This window comes from Trachymyrmex septentrionalis, unplaced genomic scaffold (genome assembly GCF_001594115.1).
Source record: "Trachymyrmex septentrionalis isolate Tsep2-gDNA-1 unplaced genomic scaffold, Tsep1.0 scaffold24, whole genome shotgun sequence".
Taxonomy (NCBI): domain Eukaryota; kingdom Metazoa; phylum Arthropoda; class Insecta; order Hymenoptera; family Formicidae; genus Trachymyrmex; species Trachymyrmex septentrionalis.
In genome coordinates this window covers 1,117,350-1,138,306 of record NW_017305397.1, presented here as the reverse complement: position 1 = coordinate 1,138,306, position 20,957 = coordinate 1,117,350, and the positions used below count along the sequence as shown (strand labels likewise).

At 34.9% G+C, this 20,957-nt stretch overlaps 4 protein-coding genes across 6 annotated transcripts in view; 3 read left to right on the top strand and 1 right to left on the bottom strand.

Moving 5' to 3' along the window:
- Nucleotides 1-6,514: 6,514 nt before the first annotated feature.
- On the top strand, nt 6,515-10,636 carry LOC108748627 (cilia- and flagella-associated protein 45-like). Its single transcript, XM_018486877.1, has 6 exons — nt 6,515-7,114; nt 8,268-8,672; nt 8,762-9,147; nt 9,262-9,394; nt 9,991-10,284; nt 10,425-10,636. The coding sequence occupies exons 1-6, from the start codon at nt 6,953-6,955 to the stop codon at nt 10,620-10,622; spliced, it is 1,578 nt and encodes a 525-aa protein (XP_018342379.1). The 5' UTR covers nt 6,515-6,952; the 3' UTR covers nt 10,623-10,636.
- Nucleotides 10,637-10,899: 263 nt separating this feature from the next.
- Nucleotides 10,900-15,774, bottom strand: LOC108748696 (nitrogen permease regulator 2-like protein). Of its 3 annotated transcripts, none has more exons than XM_018486971.1 (10): nt 15,502-15,774; nt 14,606-14,691; nt 12,531-12,676; nt 12,361-12,452; nt 12,124-12,280; nt 11,909-12,026; nt 11,599-11,833; nt 11,395-11,525; nt 11,159-11,328; nt 10,900-11,097 (listed from the first exon to the last, which is right to left on the bottom strand). In XM_018486971.1, the coding sequence occupies exons 3-10, from the start codon at nt 12,639-12,641 to the stop codon at nt 10,921-10,923; spliced, it is 1,191 nt and encodes a 396-aa protein (XP_018342473.1). In that variant the 5' UTR covers nt 12,642-12,676; nt 14,606-14,691; nt 15,502-15,774; the 3' UTR covers nt 10,900-10,920. The 3 variants fall into 3 exon arrangements, with proteins under 3 accessions (XP_018342473.1, XP_018342474.1, XP_018342476.1); XM_018486972.1 differs by having other exon boundaries at nt 14,606-14,662; XM_018486974.1 differs by lacking the exons at nt 14,606-14,691; nt 15,502-15,774 and having other exon boundaries at nt 12,124-12,254; nt 12,531-12,612.
- On the top strand, nt 12,672-14,706 carry LOC108748693 (notchless protein homolog 1). The gene is made up of 6 exons (XM_018486969.1): nt 12,672-13,241; nt 13,315-13,554; nt 13,636-13,889; nt 13,956-14,193; nt 14,266-14,487; nt 14,567-14,706. The coding sequence occupies exons 1-6, from the start codon at nt 12,890-12,892 to the stop codon at nt 14,704-14,706; spliced, it is 1,446 nt and encodes a 481-aa protein (XP_018342471.1). The 5' UTR covers nt 12,672-12,889.
- A 268-nt stretch (nt 15,775-16,042) lies between the features above and the next one.
- Nucleotides 16,043-20,957, top strand: part of LOC108748697 (exportin-6-B) — a 5,934-nt gene continuing 1,019 nt past the window's right edge. Inside the window, exons 1-13 of the mRNA XM_018486975.1 lie at nt 16,043-16,303; nt 16,449-16,652; nt 17,013-17,204; nt 17,657-17,816; nt 17,911-18,167; nt 18,241-18,407; nt 18,481-18,787; nt 19,150-19,242; nt 19,311-19,479; nt 19,545-19,683; nt 19,783-20,141; nt 20,219-20,546; nt 20,856-20,957. The exon at nt 20,856-20,957 is cut by the window's right edge and continues 5 nt beyond it. Coding sequence (XP_018342477.1) covers nt 16,301-16,303; nt 16,449-16,652; nt 17,013-17,204; nt 17,657-17,816; nt 17,911-18,167; nt 18,241-18,407; nt 18,481-18,787; nt 19,150-19,242; nt 19,311-19,479; nt 19,545-19,683; nt 19,783-20,141; nt 20,219-20,546; nt 20,856-20,957 — 2,480 coding nt within the window. The 5' untranslated portion in view covers nt 16,043-16,300. The remainder of the gene's footprint in view (nt 16,304-16,448; nt 16,653-17,012; nt 17,205-17,656; nt 17,817-17,910; nt 18,168-18,240; nt 18,408-18,480; nt 18,788-19,149; nt 19,243-19,310; nt 19,480-19,544; nt 19,684-19,782; nt 20,142-20,218; nt 20,547-20,855) is intronic.

Here is a 20,957-nt window from a genome sequence, read left to right as displayed (position 1 = left end):
ATATTTATTAAATAACATTTTTAATTTGATGATTTTATATGTGTATATAATGAATATTATAATATGTTTTAAAGAATATTTCCTTTTTTCGCAAATAACGTTTTTGTTTATGTTCGTTTATGTATACATATTTTTGAATTTTATGTCATTTCTTTCAGGTAAAAAACATGATAGAACTTGTGAGAGAATTATAAAAAAAAAATATTTAACATTACCAGTCAGCAAACTTGAATCCCATTTATCGAGATCACGTTCTCAATTTTGATAATGAAAGAAGTACGGATGTGCTTTGCAAATTACCTTTGCAAATTATCTTTGGTTAAATAAATGTAGATATAAATAAATTGTGCAAAATTATGACATCGACACGACGACATCAAAATCTACACAGATAAGGTACTATTACATTTAATTTACAGTTACTAAGATATGTTAAGACATGTGTATTATATATCATAATTTTCATATCAGATCAAAAACAGATATCCCTCTGTGCTACATAACGACGGAGCTCACGAACGAAGGTTTACTTCTCGTTATCTTTCTATCGTTGCTTTCAATCGTTAGCATCTGCGAGTTAATGTATACTCCACACTGAATTACATCACCAATATCACTGCGGCAGGAATTATGTGTCAGCTACCCACTCATCGGAGACGTCACCAATCCTACAATAAGATAAAGATGACACAACTTGCTGCTCTCCTTCTCTTCTATTTTTTCTCTTTTCTTTTGTAGACTATCTATTTCCTTTGAGTCATAATATTGCGCCTTCTTTTTATCCTCCTCTCTTGTTCCATTCCAATTTATACGAAAACTTGCACAAATTTTCACAGTTTAATGTTAATTTTACCTCGCATTATCTAAAATCTTTATTCGGAACTTTTACAGCGATAATGAATCAGCTGAACTCGCTATCCTCATTCATTGTCACACGGATCTACCGAGCCGCGGCGAATGTCATCCTACGCGCCTTAGAGACGACGTTCACAGTATATACTTCCTCACGTGTGTCATACGAGCTATAATATAGACTGTCATGCGAAGGAGCGAGCCGGCCGGCGAAGCGATAGAGCAATATATTTTTCCCCCTCTATTTAACACCACACGCGTGTCGGCTGGCTCTCTTTCGGGAGCCCTTCGATGCGACATGCGTATTTCAATTGGCCGTTCAGGACGCGCATCTTCTGGCGCAGACGGAAGGACGATCGGAGAAGGGACACGCAAGTCGATCACGTTGATGTCTCCACGCAACTACTTTTTTTTTCTCCAGCTCCGTCGCGCACCTACGCGACACTACATTCCCGAGAAATTTATTCTTTTTGAAGGTCAAACCAAGAAAATTTAGGAGTCCTCGAAACTTAGGGGAACCTTCAGTTTCGAAAGTCTTTTTTTTTTTCATGTCGCTGTGAAAACCATTGTTTTCAACAATACTCAATACACTTATTTTACTAACCATCGTAAAACATATTAGGTCGCATTACAGACAACAAAGTTGCTAATGGTTTACTTATCTACAGTTTTATGCGGTTGTACGGTCGTTCAAGGATTAACGATAAGTACGTGACGATAAAAACGCGGCTGGTACGCGCCGTAAAACTTCACGCGCGCCTTCTCTCCGTTTTGATTGATGTTTTCTATAAGTATCGACATAAATAATAATTTTATATAGTCATTATCATTATCATCTTAAAATCATAAACTAGGTTCTGGACATTGATCTCTTCGAAATAAAAAGAAGTAAATAGTAACAACGTCAAGCGAATTATCTTTTTCTATTAGATCTGCTTTTACGAGGCTTTGGCTAGATCGACGAGTCTCGCAAGTGCACATAAAACTCGTTCGCGTCGTAACAACGGCATTCCAAGTTGGAGAACTCGTTCCGACGTCGTCGCCGAAGAAAAAAAATGAAGTAAATATAATAAATAATAAAATTTCTACGGCTCTTTCTAAGTCGTGGCCGGCTCGGAAAACTTTTGAGCGCCTCATCAATACAAAGGGGGATGTATGTATGCTTCATGCACCCCACACTGATAATGTTAGCGTGACGCGTATAACCAGGCGGCAGAACCCTTTCGCAGAGAGAAAAGAGGCTCTTTCATAATTTACCGGTCCACTTACAGGTATCTTCTTTGTAGTTCTGCGTTATATAAGCTAGCTTAGTTAGTGTACGTAGTGCAACCTTGTGCTACCCCACCTGGCGTCCGAAAGAGTCTGGCGTCGTTTCTTTGAGTGGTACTTTCTAGCGAACGTAATATAGTTTCCGAAGAGAGGAGAGGAGGATCCCTTTCGATCGCACGCTCGTCCCAAAGGATTACTTACGAAAGTATCCAACATTACGTCACGCTCCATATCGATACCATTCTCAGGAAATGTACAAATGTATAATTAATTAGAAAACGATGTCTAAACGTCGTGCCACGTTCAACGTTAATTAACCGATAATGAACAATGGGCGATGATAACGAAAAAGATATAGCAGCCGTTTTCTTTGTTATGACAACGACACGTGCAGCGATGTGAACGATGAATGCTATGTCTATAGATAGATCTTTACAGCAAAACGTATGCCTTTGCTGCGTCGGCGATATCTACGTCCGGGTATATAAGGGTCATCGACATATTCTCCTTTGCGAATATCGACGAAATCCGGACAAGATCGGCCGGCTCTCGAAGAAATCGTCGGCTCGCTCTCTTCCTGGAAGCTCTACCGGTGACAATCTGCGCTTAGAATGTATACGCTTATAGAAGCTATAGTGAGAGCAAAAAGTTCATACCAGGAAATTTATTATAAGAAAAGTCTTATTTGTAGAAAATACACATTAATTAGCAATTTTATACAATGAATACATTCTGTTCTAACAAACGAGCTTCGCATGTATTCCTGATTTTAGAAGCTAAATTTCTCGTCTGTACGAATACTTTTTGAGCATTCAACAATTATTTATTTTCGCTTATTTTTCAGATGATATATTTTGTATGATTAATCATCTTTTTATATAATTACACATCTTTTTGGTATATATAATGTTAAGAAACATACAGTCAATTTTATTCTTTATGAATAAATATTGTAGTTAATTATCCAACAAGAAATGATCATCAATTAAACGTCGAATTGACGTCAAATTGATGTCGAAATCATTGTATTTATATCGATTCATCAATTCGATGATTCATTTCTTGGTAGATAATATTTACTTTTTAAAAATAGGTTTTTTTTAAATATTTTCTCTATACGAATACTTTTTGCACTCACTATATATCGATTGAAAATCCGTTTCACGGACCTGACAAACCGCGCGATTTCGCGTTAATATCCTTCGAATTCTTATCGAGGAGCGAAACACTAGAGAACAGGATAAAGACAGATAATAGGTGTTTCTGTAGTTTGAATTATATCGATCTGTTTACACGTAACTGTTCCTTTGATAAACAAGCAAGAAAAATTAAGCGCCCATTTCGAGAATGTGATTTATCTTATTAGGTAGACGATTATTCATCGAGAACCGGATACTTTAATAAGAAAACTGTCGAGAAGATTTATTTTTAACTTGTCAAGGTTGTATTACATAAAGCTATAGAGTAATAATGAATAATAATTATTGAATATATATAAAAAATTCTAAATAAAAAAAATCACTCACTCGATAGATGGAGTTTCAGAAACGGTCCGCTTTATTTATCATTCCTTGATGATAATAACGATGATCAGACCATTATCCTTCGGACGCATGGAATCCTGCCAGGAGATCTGCGCTATGTTCGCGGGAATCACGGTGGACCTACGATTCCATCCAGACGTCCATCATCAGCTCATCCGGATGACTTTCACGTTTACTTGAAGCGCACATCGAAAAATTCACTTCCAATTGAGCAAACGCGTCCAATCACTGAAGTACTTTTCCCATCACTCCAAACTCAACTAATTATAATATTTACAAATTAAAAAAAAAATGACAAGGTTTGATATTTAATTTGTATTAATCTCCATGATCCTTTATTTTAGCGTTTAACCCCGTGATGATATTCCTACTTATAAACTAGGAGATGCAGTAGATTTATGTTATCGATAATCCATCACGTCGTACTTCGGACTATCCCGTCTGTATAATCTGCCGTAATTTCATGTCCACGACGATGATGCGGCGACGTTAACGCATCGCGCGCAACGCAGACGCGACAGACCGATGCGTCGGAGCCGGTGTGCAGCACGCGAGTGTGATCGGCGCGTCGAGGTATAACATAGCAGCGCCACGTGGTACGCCGAGGTCGTTACCGTGGGGGCTGTGGTCGTTAAGACTCCCCTTGGATCAACGACGACGGCGAGGCGAGGACGGCGACGATCTACACCCATCAACGTCAGTGAATTCTCTTCGCGGACTGGACACTCGACTGTGACGTAATCTGCAAGATTGTAGATCTAGAAATTATTAATTCTCATTTAAATAGCTACATTTATAGTATCAAAGGCAAATAAATACTCTATGCAAGAGATAAATTGGAATATATAATGTGGCACAGTCGAAAAAGAGTGATATACCTCGAAGTTGAAAAATGATATCGAATAAATCTTTTTTTTCCAGATAATTGTCATAAAATTCATTTTATCGAAGCAAACAGTAAATTGCTTTAATTGTTTAATTAAAAAGCAATTATTAAAAAATATAAAACGAATGACTTTTACAATTATTAAGTTTCAAATGTTCCATTAAGTAGAATATTATGTTATTTATAAATATTTTTTATTTAATAATATTTAATGTGAAGTGACTGTTAACATCAACTGTTTTTGTAATAACTCATTTGACAGTCATTAAAGTTTAAAAAAAGCGTAAGTATACTTAAATATGATAAATTACTTATCATTGTAATCGATATACTGGAGCGTTTGAAACATAATACTCGCTTTTTATATTTCATAAAAAAATTTTTTTCATAGGGAAGAACACACATTCTGTTATCACAAGCGTGAAGACTCCATACAATCTGATCCTTTCAAATTAGATCGACTATTCTTCCTCTCTAGTCTCATCAAGGACTGAAACTTAGAGCTATATTTAACTCACGAGTACGTAAAGCACGTCTCTATATGACGATCGATTGTCTTTTGTCTCGAATTGTCTATTCGAAGAACTCTTAACCATTAATTTGCACGAAACTTCTATCCTTCGATATTGATCAAATAATTATTATTATATCCATAAAGTTGATACGCAATTTCCTAGTTATTGGACTTGAGTTATTCTACAATGTTCTGTTTGCTCATAATACAATGCGACGCGCAAATTTATATACAGAAAGAAGAAGAAGAAGAAGAAAAACAAGAAAATATATTAAGAAAAAAAAGAAGTACAAGAAGAAAATGATAATGACTAAAAACAAAAAAAAGTGATGACTCATGTTGATGAGAAATAAATTACATGCGAAAAGAGAATATAGCTCTAAGCTATCTTGAGTATGAATTACGTTCTCATGGCAACTGTTGGCGGGGAAGGTCAAGTGTAGGGGTGAGATCGTGTACGTGAGGGCGATAGCAAACGGGGTTGCAACGTTGGATATACTGTGGTGCGACAATTTTTATTACGTAAATATTTTGATATTTACTTTACGGGCTACCTCAAAAATAGATATATTGCAGATGTGTGGATTTTACTCGGGGTACACACGTAGTACTTTCTTTTATCTTCCGGTAGCAACCATTGACCGATCGTTTGCATCAAAAAAAAAAAAAAAAAGCAGGCACATTTCAGATAGTGTGAACCTGTTTTTATCTGTCTTATCTGACTACAGTGTATCGTCGTGGCCTCCGCTTAATTTCGCTCACGCGATAGGCGTACGCATACATATCGATAAGTGTAATTTCACGAACATCGCTTACAAAGAAAAAAAGAGAGGGAGAGTTTCTCCTTTTTTCTTCTCGGTTTTTTTTGTTTGCCTCTCTCTTTCACGCAACCATTCTTATTTTATAAGATAGATAGAATAACAGTACGTTATATGCTATGTACTTTTTCATGCAATTTATTATGTACTCCTCACGAGGGAGAGAATTCATATAGGGTAAGATGGTACAATTTTGAACATGGTACAATTCTGAATATAAAATTTGAATTCAAATTCAAGGGTCAAGTTTGTTAACCTTGACCCTATATATTATAGTGTGAAGGGTTTTAAAGAGAACTATTCCAAACAGGGAAAAACTAAACTTAAACTCCGAAAATTAAATTCAAATCTTATTTCGTTCAGAATTGTACTATAAGATCAAAATTACCACTTTGTGTATTTCCAATTTTATTAATTCCTACCATCTGAATATTCTATACAGCATTATTAAAAGAACGTTACTAAAATGTTGCAATATTGAATGTTAAAATGTTAATGTTTTTTTCAACACAGAATCTACATTTCACGATGTTGATACAAATTTTGCTGCAATGCAAATTTTGTTGCAGCTTTCAATGTTTCTAAAAGATATTGATTCAGCATTAATGTACTGTATAGATATTGTATGATTTTTTTTAACTTTCTTTCTAGTGGTCACTTTCTTCACTGTATCTCATCTGCAAGATTATGGCTCGTTATCGTCATCCGCTCGCAGTAGACGTGAAACGTGATCCTGCAGGTAATACAATCGGCCACCTGTATTCCCATGCGGCGTTCATAATTCTTCCTATCGAACAAACAAAGGAACGGTTACTCGTCAGCAAACAGTTAACGACGTTCGCTCGACGCGGTTGCCCGCGTTCCTATCAGGTTACTCCGGACCTTTTCTCACCTTTCGTTGCTGGTGTCAATAGTGCCGCTCGGCACAATTCCAGACGGAGGCGATAGCACGATATCCCAATGAAAGAACACGATCCTGCACGCGAGATCCTGCGGCCGCTGTCTGGGTGACATAAGTGACATTTCTTCCCCTAAGAAGGTATTCCCCGGCAATCCTAACACGTACATCATGTCGACCATGGTACGGAGGACGAAATCCAATTTGGAGTATCGCGGCGACTCCAGATTTCCACCGGGTATATACACGATCCATCTACCATCGACGTGCGAACATACACTCGGAAATAGGCCGATTCATCTGAAAAGAAGTAGCGCGTATGAAGGAAAAGAGGTAATGCAGTTTGCATCAAGGGGATAACCACTAGCTGAAATATTGTCCCACAGATTATATGATTTCATATGATTTCATCTAATTACAAATAATTTTTTTCACCACATACGAAATCATTTGGTAAAATATACGATTTTATTTAATATATCATACAATGATTTCTTGTGGTTGCATATATAATTATCGGATTGTACATAGAGATTTCATATGAATTTTATAATAATTTTGAAAACTCTGTCCCACGATTACATTAAGGGATATGGCTACCCTAGCGAGCATAAAAAGAGTAATAAATTCAAAAATTCTTTTTAGTTTAAAATATAATTTAATATAAAATCAAATTAAAGCACTGGTTAGTGCATATATATACTAAAATCCACAAAATAATTTTTTTTAATTTTTTTTTATATCCAAAATAAAGGCGCTATTAATTTTTCTCAAAACGTTTTTCAAATCGGCTTGACAAATAATTCGAATAATTTTTATCGGAATGGGTTCGAATTTTAATTGCAACTTCTAGAGGCACATTCCGCAAAGAAGTAAATAGGGATTTTTCGATATATAAAAAACTTTTTATTTTATGAACAGTTTTTCATAAAATTTTTTTAGCAAAAAATGCAGGTGTGTCTTCAAATACCTGCCATTTTTGAAAATATCATATTTTCACCCCTATGTACTTCTGTCTAGATATTTTAATGTACATTTAAAAAAATTTCTTTTTTTGCTCTAAGTCAAAATTTGTGGATGTTATTAGATATAAAGCCTCGGAGCACCTCCAAAACAAAAACGTACTAGATTATGTCACCGGTAGCGCCGTTATTTTGAATGCAAAAAAAAAAAATAAAAAAAATTTTTTTGTGGACTTTAATATATGCACTAACCAGTGCTTTAATTTGATTTTATATAAAATTATTTTTTAAACTAAAAAAAATTTTTGGATTTATTGCTGTTTTTATGCCCATTAAGGTGGTCATACCCCTTAAGTGGTTATTCGGTTTACATCCTGTCCTCAGAAAAAAACGAACTATTGATATGACTTAATTCCTTGTTCGTTACAATTACTGCTGTATTAAATAAAAAATTTTTGAAATGTCCTATTTAAATTCATCTGTAAAATTAAAATAGTTTTGTAAAATATTGATGATATTGATAGATCGGGAAGATAAGGGATAAGAGCGGTACGAGGAAATATTTGATTCCTTCGAAGGAGCCTATGGTCTATCCGAAGATCATGACAAGAAAGGAATACGAAGACCTAAAGGAACGCAGCCGCGTGATCACGAAGGAAGAGAGACAAACGGCTGTGGAAACTGCGGAAAAAGAGAGGGAGAAACTGACGAAAGAGAGCTTGGCACGGAAACAGGCAATTCGCGTTATGGATATGAAAAAGGATCGTGAGAAGGATCCAAGAACGAAAGAGATTGAGGAGGAAGCGAAAAAAAGAACAATGCACATCCTCGAGCGGGCGTACAACATGCGTCTAGAGCAAGAGGAGGAGATACAGAAGTGCAATCGTATCATCTTGCAAACTAAATGCCGAGCTATCCGCGACGCTCAAGTAACCCATTGATTTTATAATAGAATCCCGCATATGACATAACATCTTGGTAATGTCTAATTTTCATACATTTAGCTATCCATTTGCAGATCGCAGAAAAAAAATTGATGGGACAAGAGCTTCTCGAGGAAGAGAAACGGTTGAACGACATGATAGAAGAAGAGAGGAGATGGGCAATCAAGGAAGAATCGCGAAAAGAAGAAGAGAAGGCAGCTAAAAGGCTACGATTCGCTAAGATCTTGCAGGAGCAGATCATAGAAAACGAGGAACAACGGATTATCGAATTTGAGAGAAAGCAGGAGGAAAGCCGGCTTATCAATTTAAATAATATAGCGTGGCAGCAAGACGAGATCGAGAAGCTACGCAACAAGGAGGCTGAAAACGCAAAAGTGCGACAGGAAATTGCAGAAGGGAATGAACAATTGAAACACTTTAAGGCTATGGAAGAGGAAGAAAATAGAATTATAGATTTAAGGTTTTTCCAAGGCTTTTAAAAATCACGTATCAATTTTTAAAATTAACTACCTTGAAATCATCTCTTTAATATTTCCTTGAAAAAATATGATTTTTATCAAATTTAACTTTTTAGGATACAGAATTATCATCGACTAAAAGAGGAGAGAGAGGCAAGAAAAGCGGAAGAACAGAAATTAGAAAGATTGAAAAAAGAGCGAGAGAGAACCAGAATGGCGATGCGAACGGTGCAAGCATACGAGCTTCAGGTATTATATGTTGAACTTTAAAACTTCGCATAAGTACATCTATTATGTAAGTTACATTAGATAACAGTTATAATTAGTTACATTAGATAAGTTATATTATATAAAAAATTCTACAAAAATATATTTTATAAACTAGAGAAGATCGTGAATTTTCGCTAATGTAAATGCAATAATTTGCACGATATATCATATTGCGTTGCACGTATCGTTCCATATACTTCTTCTATAATTACCTACATACATCCTTGCGTGTCTCAACTACCTGTTGTCGAGGGTCAATGAATCCACGAGCGCCACGTCAGACCTCGCTATCTACGTGTTCTCCTTTCGAAATTGCGCTTCGCGTTTTTTTTATCGTGATTATTTTTGTTGAACAGGGAATTAAGTACCATACATCGCACTCCGTAATGCTCTTTTCGCTTAAATTAATTAAAACTATTAATGTACATTGAACATAATAGATCAGTCCTGTTTTTCTGACGTCTATTTTTAATGCGTAATATATCATAATTTATTTCAAAGAAACATTTAATGAGTAGTAAATAATAGAATAAGTTATTAATAACTGCGAACAAATCGCGGCGATAAATTTGCAGGCGCAAATTGATGAAATCAACGCGGCTCGAGTTCAGGAAGAAGTAGAACGAGAATGGAGACGGAAAGAGAAGGAAGAAGCTTTAAAAAAATTGGAAGCTCTAAGAATTCTTCAAAAAGAAAGAGAGGTACAAGTAAACAATAAGCGAATAATGCAAGCCATCGAAATCGAACGGGAGAGGCGAGAATTTGAAAGGATTGTACGTGTACAACAAGCATCTTTTTCTAAAGAAAAGAAGGAACTCGAGCAAAAACAGCAACAGGCTTTAATTCATCGCAGTGAAATATTAAAGCAGGTTTGTACCATTTGTCTTCGTATATCTGAAAAAATATATATATTGGTTGATATATTGAATGTATACAATAATATGTATACATATATATTTTTCATACAACACAGTATTGATTATATTATTCATTTATTTCGCTTGGATAGGTAAATGAAAAAGAACGAGAACGCATTGCTCAGAGGCAAAAAATGTTCGAAGAAGGCCTGGCAATACGTACTGAAACTGCAATGCGTAAGAAGAAATTACAAGATGCGATGGAACGAAAGTGTCAAGAAATGAGAGAAAACAAAGTTCCCGATATTTATATTAATGAAGTGAAACGAATGATTGAAACTATTCAATGAATTATTTCATCAAGCTGAGAAATAAATATAAGATTTAAATCTAATATATAAAAAATAATAAATTACGTATATCTTTGATTTCATTATACATATACGTAAGAGATTATATATAATATATATATATATATATATATATATATAAATCTCTTTGATTAGAACTTTTAATTTTAATATAATTTAAGCTTTTTTTCTTGTAATTATATTTGTACATTATATATGATATATATTAGAATTTTTACACAGCTATGTACAAGTTTATAGAAAATTTAGTCTTTCATTAAGTCTTTTTTGTGACACATCACTTCCATATCATTAGAACGTACGGATCGCGTTCGATAATATCTTCAATTTGCGCGGCAGATTGGCCCGTGCTACAGCATATTTCATCGAGGCTGTAGGTTCCTGTGAAATACTTGTAAATTGGATTATTTTTTGCTTCTTCGCTGCAAGATGCACCAGGAAGAAGTACGGGATACTGTAAGAGATGATTGAATTAATATACCGTTATACAGTACTGCAATGTGAAAGCTACTCACATTATATACCCTTCTAATAAGTCCCTCAATCAAGCCAAATTGTACCAATCTTCTTTCATTTATTCTGAGATTTTGTGGATTGAGACGTTGACATAAGTCTTTCATACTAACGCCGTAAGTCATACTTGAATACATACGATATATGTCTCTAAAGTGTGCAGGTTGTCTAGCTATAAACAAAAACAAGCTTTGTCGCGATTTTAAAATAATCATAACGCGTTCGAAAAATCACTCACCTAATTTAGAAGCATATGCTATACATCTTTCCTGTAATTTTACATCATCCGGCAATTTTCGTAATTTTGGAGTCACTGCATAGACGTTGCTATATTGAAATATTGGGATCAGCGTTACAACTCCATAATATCTGCAAGCAGAAGAATGTCACATATAATATAATCAATAAGGAAATGCTATTTCTCTTGTCAAATGTCTCGTACACAAGATTTTGCACGCAGCTTTTGACTAAATTATTCTCTACATCGGCCTCAGCCGCTATGCGTGCCACATGATTAAAGCCGTCGATATAAGGCAATACTTGTTGCGTGGTCAAATCCCATTGATCATTCTGGAATGTATCCCTGTCTTCCAAAAATATTGGTACTTGATGATCAAGAACTGGTTTTGGCTCAGGCGCCAATCTCACAACTTTCAAATGCGATGTCATTGTTCCTTCTAATAAAATATCACACATGACATATCACACATGACATATCATGATGAGACATTTTAAATATATATGAAATTTACCAGTCAATGTACACATTTTGTGTAGATTCAAATCCTGCATGACTTGTGCGAGCATCTCTGCCAATCTAGTCTTGTCATCCGATGCAGACAGAAAGCAATTCTCTATTTCCAGAGCCATCTGACAATTACATGAAAATTAGGTGTACAAATTGCTATATTTTCAAAATATTAAAGATATAGAAAATTCCATTAAAAAATCCATAAAAAAAACTTACCAAAAAATCCGACATTTTCTTAACCACTGGTTCGTAATGAACAGTACGAGCGTTTGAATCACAGACAAAACACAAATTGAAGTAAAATGCATTTCTTGCGTATTTTTTATCGTCAATCTTCACGGGAAAACCTAAGATTTTATAATCCTTTAGTGTGCTAAAAGAAAAGAAAGTTCTTAAATAAAACATAAAGAATTTGATCAGGTAACTTTTTTTTGCATTTTTACTTAAACTTACATTGTAATGGTACTTCTTTGTAATTGTGCTTTTGGTATGATGTAAACACTGACATTGTCGAAAATATCTTTAGATATGTAATTATCAGGCACCTGTAAAATAATATAATTACCGTAAATTACAAACACAAACAAAATATTTAATTACATCTTCACAATGCATGACCTAACCTGGCATGTAATTTTGGGTCCCACTATATGGTGAAATTCAGCAAAGAATATGCATCTAATGGGATCCTCTTGTTCCTTGTCCTCAACATTTTCCAACGAAGTAGATGCCATTGTGTCTTTTTGCCTCTTTATTGAGATTTGAAAACCTAGTTAAAGAAAGAACTCATTCATGCGGCATCATTTAAAGTCAAATGCACTGCTGCCATCTAACCAATCTTAACATGTGTAAGTGAACTAAAATGAATCACAGCTGACAACACGTGTGTGCTTGAGATGCTGAATTAAACACAACGAGGCATGTTTTTGGAAAGAATATTTCAAGTATACACATCTCCTTTTAATTTTGTAATTTTATAAAGATGAGTAAAAGGAAACTCGACGACGAGACCGACACCGCTCCGGCGGATGTTGAGGTCAAAAGGGTTCTATCTCGTTTTAAATCGGACACTGGCGAAATTCTGCCTGGTGGCCTGTTGGACCTGCCAGTTGATATCACTGTAGATAAATTGCAAGCAATTTGCAATGCTCTGCTGCAGCAAGAAGAGCCGTTGCCTCTGGCATTTTATGTAAATAATGTAGAAGTCACAGATGTATTAGAGAAGTATGTTGGCAAAGATTTCAGTATCAGCGAAGACGTAGTGGAGATTATATATCAGCCACAGGCAGTATTTAAAGTCAGAGCTGTCACGAGATGCACCGGATCTTTAGAAGGTCATCAGCAATTCCATGCAGCACTCCAATATCTAATAAAACGAATATTTATAAATGTATTTTGTTTATACAGGTCATAAGGAAGCAGTTATATCCGTTGCGTTTTCACCGGATGGCAAACATCTAGCCAGTGGTTCTGGTGACACAACAGTCAGATTGTGGGATATCTATACGCAAACGCCGCATTATATATGTGAAGGTCATAGACACTGGGTCTTGTGCATTGCCTGGTCGTCCTGTGGGACTAAGCTAGCATCTGCATGTAAAAATGGCTTGATTTATTTATGGGATCCCAACACAGGCAAACAAATGGGTAGAGATATAGAAAATACATTCATCTAGCTTACTTTCTTCTCTGGCACGAATTAACTTCTTTCCATATTTTTTCATGTAGGAAAAGCCATGACAGGACACAGAATGTGGGTGACGTCTCTATGCTGGGAACCCTACCATAAGAATCCAGAGTGCATGTATTTAGCGAGTTCGTCTAAGGACTGCGACGTACGAATTTGGGACACAAAACGAGCACAAACTTGTCGGGTTTTGTCTGGACATACGAAAAGTGTGACCTGTGTTAAGTGGGGTGGGAGCGGTCTTATTTATTCTGCTTCTCAAGACAGGACTATCAAAGTGTGGAGAGCGGAGGACGTATGTATCGAGGATTTAAAATTATTAGCATCCATTTATATTTTCAACTGATTAAGTCAATTTCAGGGCGTATTGTGTAGAACCTTAGAAGGCCACGCTCATTGGGTAAACACTTTAGCCTTGAATGTCGATTATGTGCTTAGGACTGGACCTTTTCAATTGGGATTGACTGCAAACCAAACAGACAGTCCATTAGAATATGCAAAAAAGCAGTATGAAACTGTAGGTGAAGAGAAGCTTGTGTCTGGATCTGATGATTTTACATTGTTCCTATGGAAGCCAGAAAAAGAGAAGAAACCTATTGGTACATTGCATGATTTTAACATACAATTAAATCAATCAACTGTAAGAAATATATTGTGAAAATATTTTTCAGCAAGAATGACGGGCCATCAGCAGCTTATCAACGACGTTAAATTCTCGCCGGATGGTCGTTTAATTGCGTCTGCATCCTTCGATAAGTCCATTAAACTGTGGGAATCTAATACCGGCACATATATCGCTTCATTAAGAGGTCACGTTCAAGCGGTTTATTCGATAGCTTGGAGCGCTGACTCTCGTCTGCTGGTCAGTGGCAGCGCGGATTCAACTTTAAAGGGTAAATACACTGTCAGATATACGAAAACTTATCAATTCAGGATCTTAGATAGTTGGAAGTAACATAATCCTTTCTATAGTTTGGAATATAAAAACTAAAAAATTAAGTCAAGATTTACCTGGTCACGCTGATGAAGTTTATGCAGTCGACTGGTCACCAGATGGTCTACGAGTCGCTTCAGGTGGAAAAGACAAAGTTTTACGACTATGGCAAAATTGAATTGAATATATAATTCAAGTAAATAAATTTATAAAGAAAATTAAGTATGTCTTTATCTTATTCTTTAAATAAATTATTGTTTTATATATATCAGCTAATAATATTAAGCATGGAGAGAGATTAAAAATTACATATTTTTTATAAAGATCAGTCCTGCATGATACAAATGCAATTAAATTAACAGTTAATTTATTAAAGACTGGATTAATCTTTAATAGAGAATGCAATTAAAACTATTGATTTCTTGATTAGATATCAAATGTGTTAGCATATTTCAAGGAATGATTGTGGGGATATATGAACTTTGTAAAAGTAATAAATCAAGTAAAGTTTGGTTTTAAGATATAAGGATAAGATTATATAAAAATTGAAGGAAAGTTATATAAAGTCTAATTCGTCATACAATTAATTAATAATTACAGGAAGGCAATACATAAAACTTCAAATTTAACGCAGATTATTATAATACAGTATTAAATCTTATGTGTTAATGTCTGAACTAAAAAAAAACGTACAGAAGATTAAGAAGATTAAAAACATCATGACTGATATTTTAGACACATAAGTATAATTAAAAAATATTTTAGTAACAAAGAACACCTGGCGTTTGCTCACAGCTCTTATTTTACTTTATTGATTGTTTTATATTACAGATTTTGTATTTATATCTGCAAATTTAATCTCTAAATTTAAAGCGGTACAGTACGGCTGCAGATATTTTTAATATTCCTTATCTCTTCAAAGTCTTGAAATTTTGTACAAATATATATTATATATGTTATATATAGTACTTACATTGTTCAATTAAAATTTCCTCATTTTGTATTCTTGCTAATTTTGCGGCACTCGTATTCGCCAACTCTGTTTTCCCTTTTCACAGTAAATCGATTGAAATTTTCTTTTAGTTTTTCTATCAGTACGTTTTACAGAGTCTCTAGAATGACGACGATCCATTTCTTACAGGCTGCTTTCTGTTTCTCTTATAACTTTTTGATTCGGAGTTCAAAACAGTACTAAACGATTTTCTCTGTGTCCTAAAAACCTAAACAGATCGAACAAGAATAAAAAAAGAAATTGAAATAGGCAGATGTTCCTGTGTTCAAGCAATAGTAATCGGATTTCCGTTCGGCGGACCAAAGCTCTAACGCGCTTAATCTCTACCTACGGATCATTTTAGTAAACAAGGAATAACTCAGTTATTTTACATTATTTCTGTGAACAGCTTTGGTAATATATTTTCAAGACTATCAACTTTCCGAAAATGCAATTAAAAAAAAAATCAATTTTTTTGATCCGACAAACTAGAATACTCCCTTAGGATGCTCCAATCAGGTGATCAGGTTCCGGTTGTGCAAATATCCACCGATTGATAGTATCCTCGTGCGAAATGCGAACGTACTGCGCACGCGACTGCGCACGGGACGTGACGGGACACCGTCGAAGCCGTCCAGAAGGTCCAGGGGCTCCAGATGTCTGATGATCGAAAAATGACGTCTGACAAGTGAAGATCTAACCTCCCTTGTTTTATATATTTACCAATATATTTACACTGCATTTTTTGTGCACGTTTGCAACACCTCCCACAGAAGCTATCATGGTAAAGAGATTCGAGCGATCTCGCTGTATCCACAATAAAAAGATGGCACGCCCGTGTCTTATTTTATCGGGGTACCGCGCAGATCTTGTCAAACGCGTGAGGAAAGTGAAGGAAAAATTTGCGAAAAGTGCGCGAATATTTCCAGGACGACGATGCGGCCGCTTTGCAGAATCTGGAACAGCTCATGACGGAGTTCTTCTGCCCGGAGACGACGAATGAGAGGAAACGCACGATTGAGCGCAGCTTCCAAGAGTTTGCCGGGCAGATCGACTCCTGGAAACCCTGTCTACATTTTTTGTCCTCCACGAGCAATCACTATGTCAGTATGTTTGCTCTATCCACTTTGGAGGTAATTACGTGAGCCACATTTTACAGATAAAAACATAGGATGCTTTACAGCACAAGATACAGATTATACATAGTATATGCTTTTCATTTAATGATACTTTCTATTTAGTAATACAAGTCGATACAAACGTCATTTTTTTCTTTCTTACCATACAGAGAGTAATAATAAATAACACTTGTATCTACTTGTGTTACTTAATGGAAAGCATTCAGTGAATCATTACATTCTTGTTGTTTGATAATATTAAGCAAAGATGAAATGATTACTGTATTGTACTGTATGCCTTGTTGGAAAGTATCAATAATACCAATAATATTCTTTTCGGCGATCCGATACTTCTCAGACTGAATTATTTGACAGACAACTATCAGCAGACGATGGCCCATCCTTCCCTGGGAAGATAGAGCTCTTACAAGATCCACTTTGTATACACTGTCGTTGGAAAGGGACGTTGCGTCTTTTGTGAGAAATAAAGTAGTGAAATTGGTAGTGGATATAGCGAGACACGACTGGCCACATTTCTATCCAGATTTTTACTCTAATATTTTACAGGTTTGTAATATCTTTCTACATATTAAAATATATAATATGATATGATTGGAAACAAGACCGTTTATGTTAAATATATTACTTTAGATACGAAGCGCCACTTCGGTGAATTCTCTGAATGTTAAGATGTTGAACTACTATATATATTCATTTAAATGAATTAATTTCAGAAATAATAATTGCGTGCCGATATGGTTGTCGAACTTTCAACACAATCAATCCGAAATATTAATAATCCCCCCAAATCTTAAAAAACTGTAATAAACTTATTGCGAAAAATATTGCCTTAGGCGGGAGTCGAACCCGGATTTCTTGCATTCCGAGCGTCCTAAGTCTTTAGACTACCGAGACAATACATAATATGATTGTGTTGACTCTTACTTTGCCCTTTATTTATTGTTATTTATTATATAATATGAAGTTGGCTATATATTACATTGGTTTCTGTGAAACAGTTGCTAAGCCATAAACACACAAGACTGCTGGGACTCGTATATTTGAGAACAGCTTCAGAAGAACTAGCCACGCCGAGAGAGGATTTACCAATGCACAGGAAAAGCGAGCTGTTCAGATTATTAAGTGCACAAGTGCCTCTAACTTTGGATACACTTACAGGTATATTACCAAAGTTGAGGATACCTTATAAACATGTACGTGTAACATATGAAATTATGAATGATTTTGTAATTCACTTTGTTACTTTTAACAGTTCTTTTGAAAGAAACTACAAAATTGCAAAGCCGTTCTGGGACAGTGACACCACCTCCATCGCCTACCAGTGGACAAAGTCTTGCACCCGCCCGCGCAGTACTAGATGTCGAGGGATTAGCAATAGGTACCAGTGAAGTGTGCACAGCTACTCTTGAAGTTCTGGCACATCTATTTAGTTGGATAGACGTGTCAGGCAGTATTTCTACTAACTTATTAGATGCCATTTTTTCATGTGCCAAGTATCACGATGCAATGGTAAGATTTTATTTCCATGGAAGAATGTATAGTAGCAGATTGAGAAACTATGTATTTGTCAACGTTTTCACAGAATAGCAAGCAAATTGAGATGGCAGTTCAAGCTTTAACTACAATCAACGAGCTTTTATACAGACCATTCTGTTCGCCCGATGCAACTGACACTTTGTTATTGGAGATATTTCAGAATGGTGTTGGTTTATTCCAGTTAATGGAACGTCTGGATTCGGTAGAAGAGAGGTACGCATCAAATGCATTTTTAAAGAATCTTGATAAATTCTCAATATGCGAAATAAAATTTTTATTTTTTCAGCTACATGGAAAAAATGACAGAGTTTTTGCAATTATTTATAACAAATCACATGAAAAGGATGGAGTCGAGCTCAAAGTTTCCAGTAAATACATTATTGGAAGTACTGTGCCATCATACATTCCAGCAAGCTTCTACTGTAAATGGATATTTGCGTTGTCTAGATGTTTGGACAACTCTTTTGGAGAGCACTCAATCGCGATATTCTGCCGTCGCCTTAGCCCTTGCGGAACGGATTTTACAAAAAATGAGTTTCAAGCTTAATGCTCGAGTATTGAGAGATCTCGACACGGAAAGTCTAGACGAGAATGTAAGTTTAATTACAAGAATTGTATAAACTTTTACTTAAATCAATAATTATGCCTGTATTCTAAATATAATTATTAGTAATTAAATATTATATAAAGTCTGTTTTTTATTCCTGCACTAAATTGCACTAGAATTCTTTTTCTTGTTTTCAATCGAATATCAAACATATATTTATCTTACTACAAGTTCCAAAAGTGCAAACTAATTCAGCCATAGAAAACGATCCTTTGTTAATTATTATATATATAATTGTTAATATTTATGTATTACATATAGATCAATAATTATATTTATTTAAGATTATATATATCAATAATTATATCCATATTATATTTGTAGAAAATTTCATGATCTTTTTTTCAGGAAGAAACAGAGTGGCAACACTTTCTAAGATGCAATATAGAATGTTTGGCAAAAATTGCTGACATCTCCCCTATCCCGATATTTACGCTATTGGTAATTTTTAATTGGCAAAATATATCTATGTCTTTATTATGAAAATATTTATATTGGATATTTTTTAGTATCGTTCATGGAGAGAAGGATTAATTATTTTCGGTGAATTAGGCGCAGCAGTTGCTAATGGCCAAGTTATTTTATTAAATGATACAGAGGCATCAAATGTGCATGCACATCTGAGAGATCTTGCATCAACTACACAAGCTTTAACTAGATTATATTCTCTTTTCATCGGTAAGCAGTTAAATGATTTATCAGTTTTTGATTCTACAAAAAAATATAATTATCTGTGTCAATAGGAGATCAAACAAATATCGATCAAAGCTTAGCAGAGGAAGTTGTATCACAAACTCTGGAGGCGTGTATGTTTGCGAGAGATAATCAACTATATAAAGCGGCGATCCAACCATCTGCTATCGTAATAGATCTCATAGAAGTGTAAGTTCTTGGCTATCTCTTATGTGTTCTTATATGAACAATCAATAATATATAGCCATAACGATGATGTACTTGTTATGTATTGATTTGCGCTATTAGACATTCACAGCTTTTGGCTTCTCTTCAAGCATGGTGTCACTGGATAGCCAGAAGATCGGAAAAACCTAAGGAAGCGCTCTGTCAACATTGCATCGATTCGTGTGTTTGGGCAACAACGTACACTGCGTCCTGTGATCATTCACCTCCTGCAAATCTCATTCACTCTGCCATTCATCTTTTCCAAAGTATCACCGCCATTTTAAAGCCCATCTTATGGGACCAACCAACTTTCCGGAATCTAATTTCTATGGGCGCGTATCCGTACTTGAAATCAGATACAATTAAAGTTCTACGTAGGGCATTGATAAATGGGATTATATTACCACCTGGTGATGCAGCAACAAGGCAAAGGTTGTTGGGTAAGTCATTATTTCGTAAACCAACTATCTTTTTCTTTAACAAAAATATGTATAAATTTAAAATGTTTTGCTTTTAGGTACTATGATATTAGCTCTATCAGCACCTTTGGGTATGCAAGGGCAACCAGTGCCTTCTGAATCGACAATTTCGATTACGATAATGCCACTGACTCAGCTACTAGAAGATTGTGCGTCATCGTCAACGATTATAAAAAAGATGTTGCATTCATGTTTAGAATCAATAATAAACAGGACATTAGAATTATTGTCTTATGTGATAAGGTGTCAGAGTATATGTGAATTATTACTTAGCTTTCTACACTCGGCATTTTCAGTATTACAACAACAATTAGGTCCTGAATTTATGCAAAACGCGGTTCAAGGCATGCTGCAACTTTATACCAGGTTTGTATAAAGTATTATAATATGAAAGCAAAAAACTATTTAATTCTCAAAAAATAATATTAGATTATTACAAATAATAAAAATATGTTCGTTAATTTTCTTATTTTACTAAATAATACTTTTTATGAATTTTATTTTATTTTATTCACTTATATTAAATTTGTCCTGAGATTAGGGTTAAAATAAAAATTTTTATTATTTTTAAGAAAATTGTATAGTTTATTATAGAATATTAAACAGAAAATATATTGCCTTCTAAGGATTGAATGTCACGATTTTAATAAAAAATATAAATTATCTCATTTATAGGGAAAATATTTCTGCTGGTCCTGCATTGGACCAGTTACTGGAAATTTTAATACTCGTCGTATCAGCACCCAGCAATGCATTTAAAGCATTTGTTCCTTCAGT

Bases quoted from the DNA above. Each gene is read 5' to 3' on its own strand.
- LOC108748627 (XM_018486877.1), top strand. From the start codon at position 6,953: ATGTCGACCATGGTACGGAGGACGAAATCCAATTTGGAGTATCGCGGC. The intron at 7,115-8,267 runs GTAATGCAGTTT...TGATATTGATAG, and splicing joins GCGCGTATGAAGGAAAAGAG to ATCGGGAAGATAAGGGATAA. The intron at 10,285-10,424 runs GTTTGTACCATT...TCGCTTGGATAG, and splicing joins GCAGTGAAATATTAAAGCAG to GTAAATGAAAAAGAACGAGA.
- LOC108748696 (XM_018486971.1), bottom strand. From the start codon at position 12,641: ATGGCATCTACTTCGTTGGAAAATGTTGAGGACAAGGAACAAGAGGAT. The intron at 11,834-11,908 runs GTAAATTTCATA...ATATTTTATTAG, and splicing joins CAAAATGTGTACATTGACTG to AAGGAACAATGACATCGCAT. The intron at 11,098-11,158 runs GTGAGTAGCTTT...CATCTCTTACAG, and splicing joins TTATTAGAAGGGTATATAAT to TATCCCGTACTTCTTCCTGG.
- LOC108748693 (XM_018486969.1), top strand. From the start codon at position 12,890: ATGAGTAAAAGGAAACTCGACGACGAGACCGACACCGCTCCGGCGGAT. The intron at 13,555-13,635 runs GTAGAGATATAG...TTTTTCATGTAG, and splicing joins CAACACAGGCAAACAAATGG to GAAAAGCCATGACAGGACAC. The intron at 13,890-13,955 runs GTATGTATCGAG...AGTCAATTTCAG, and splicing joins AAGTGTGGAGAGCGGAGGAC to GGCGTATTGTGTAGAACCTT.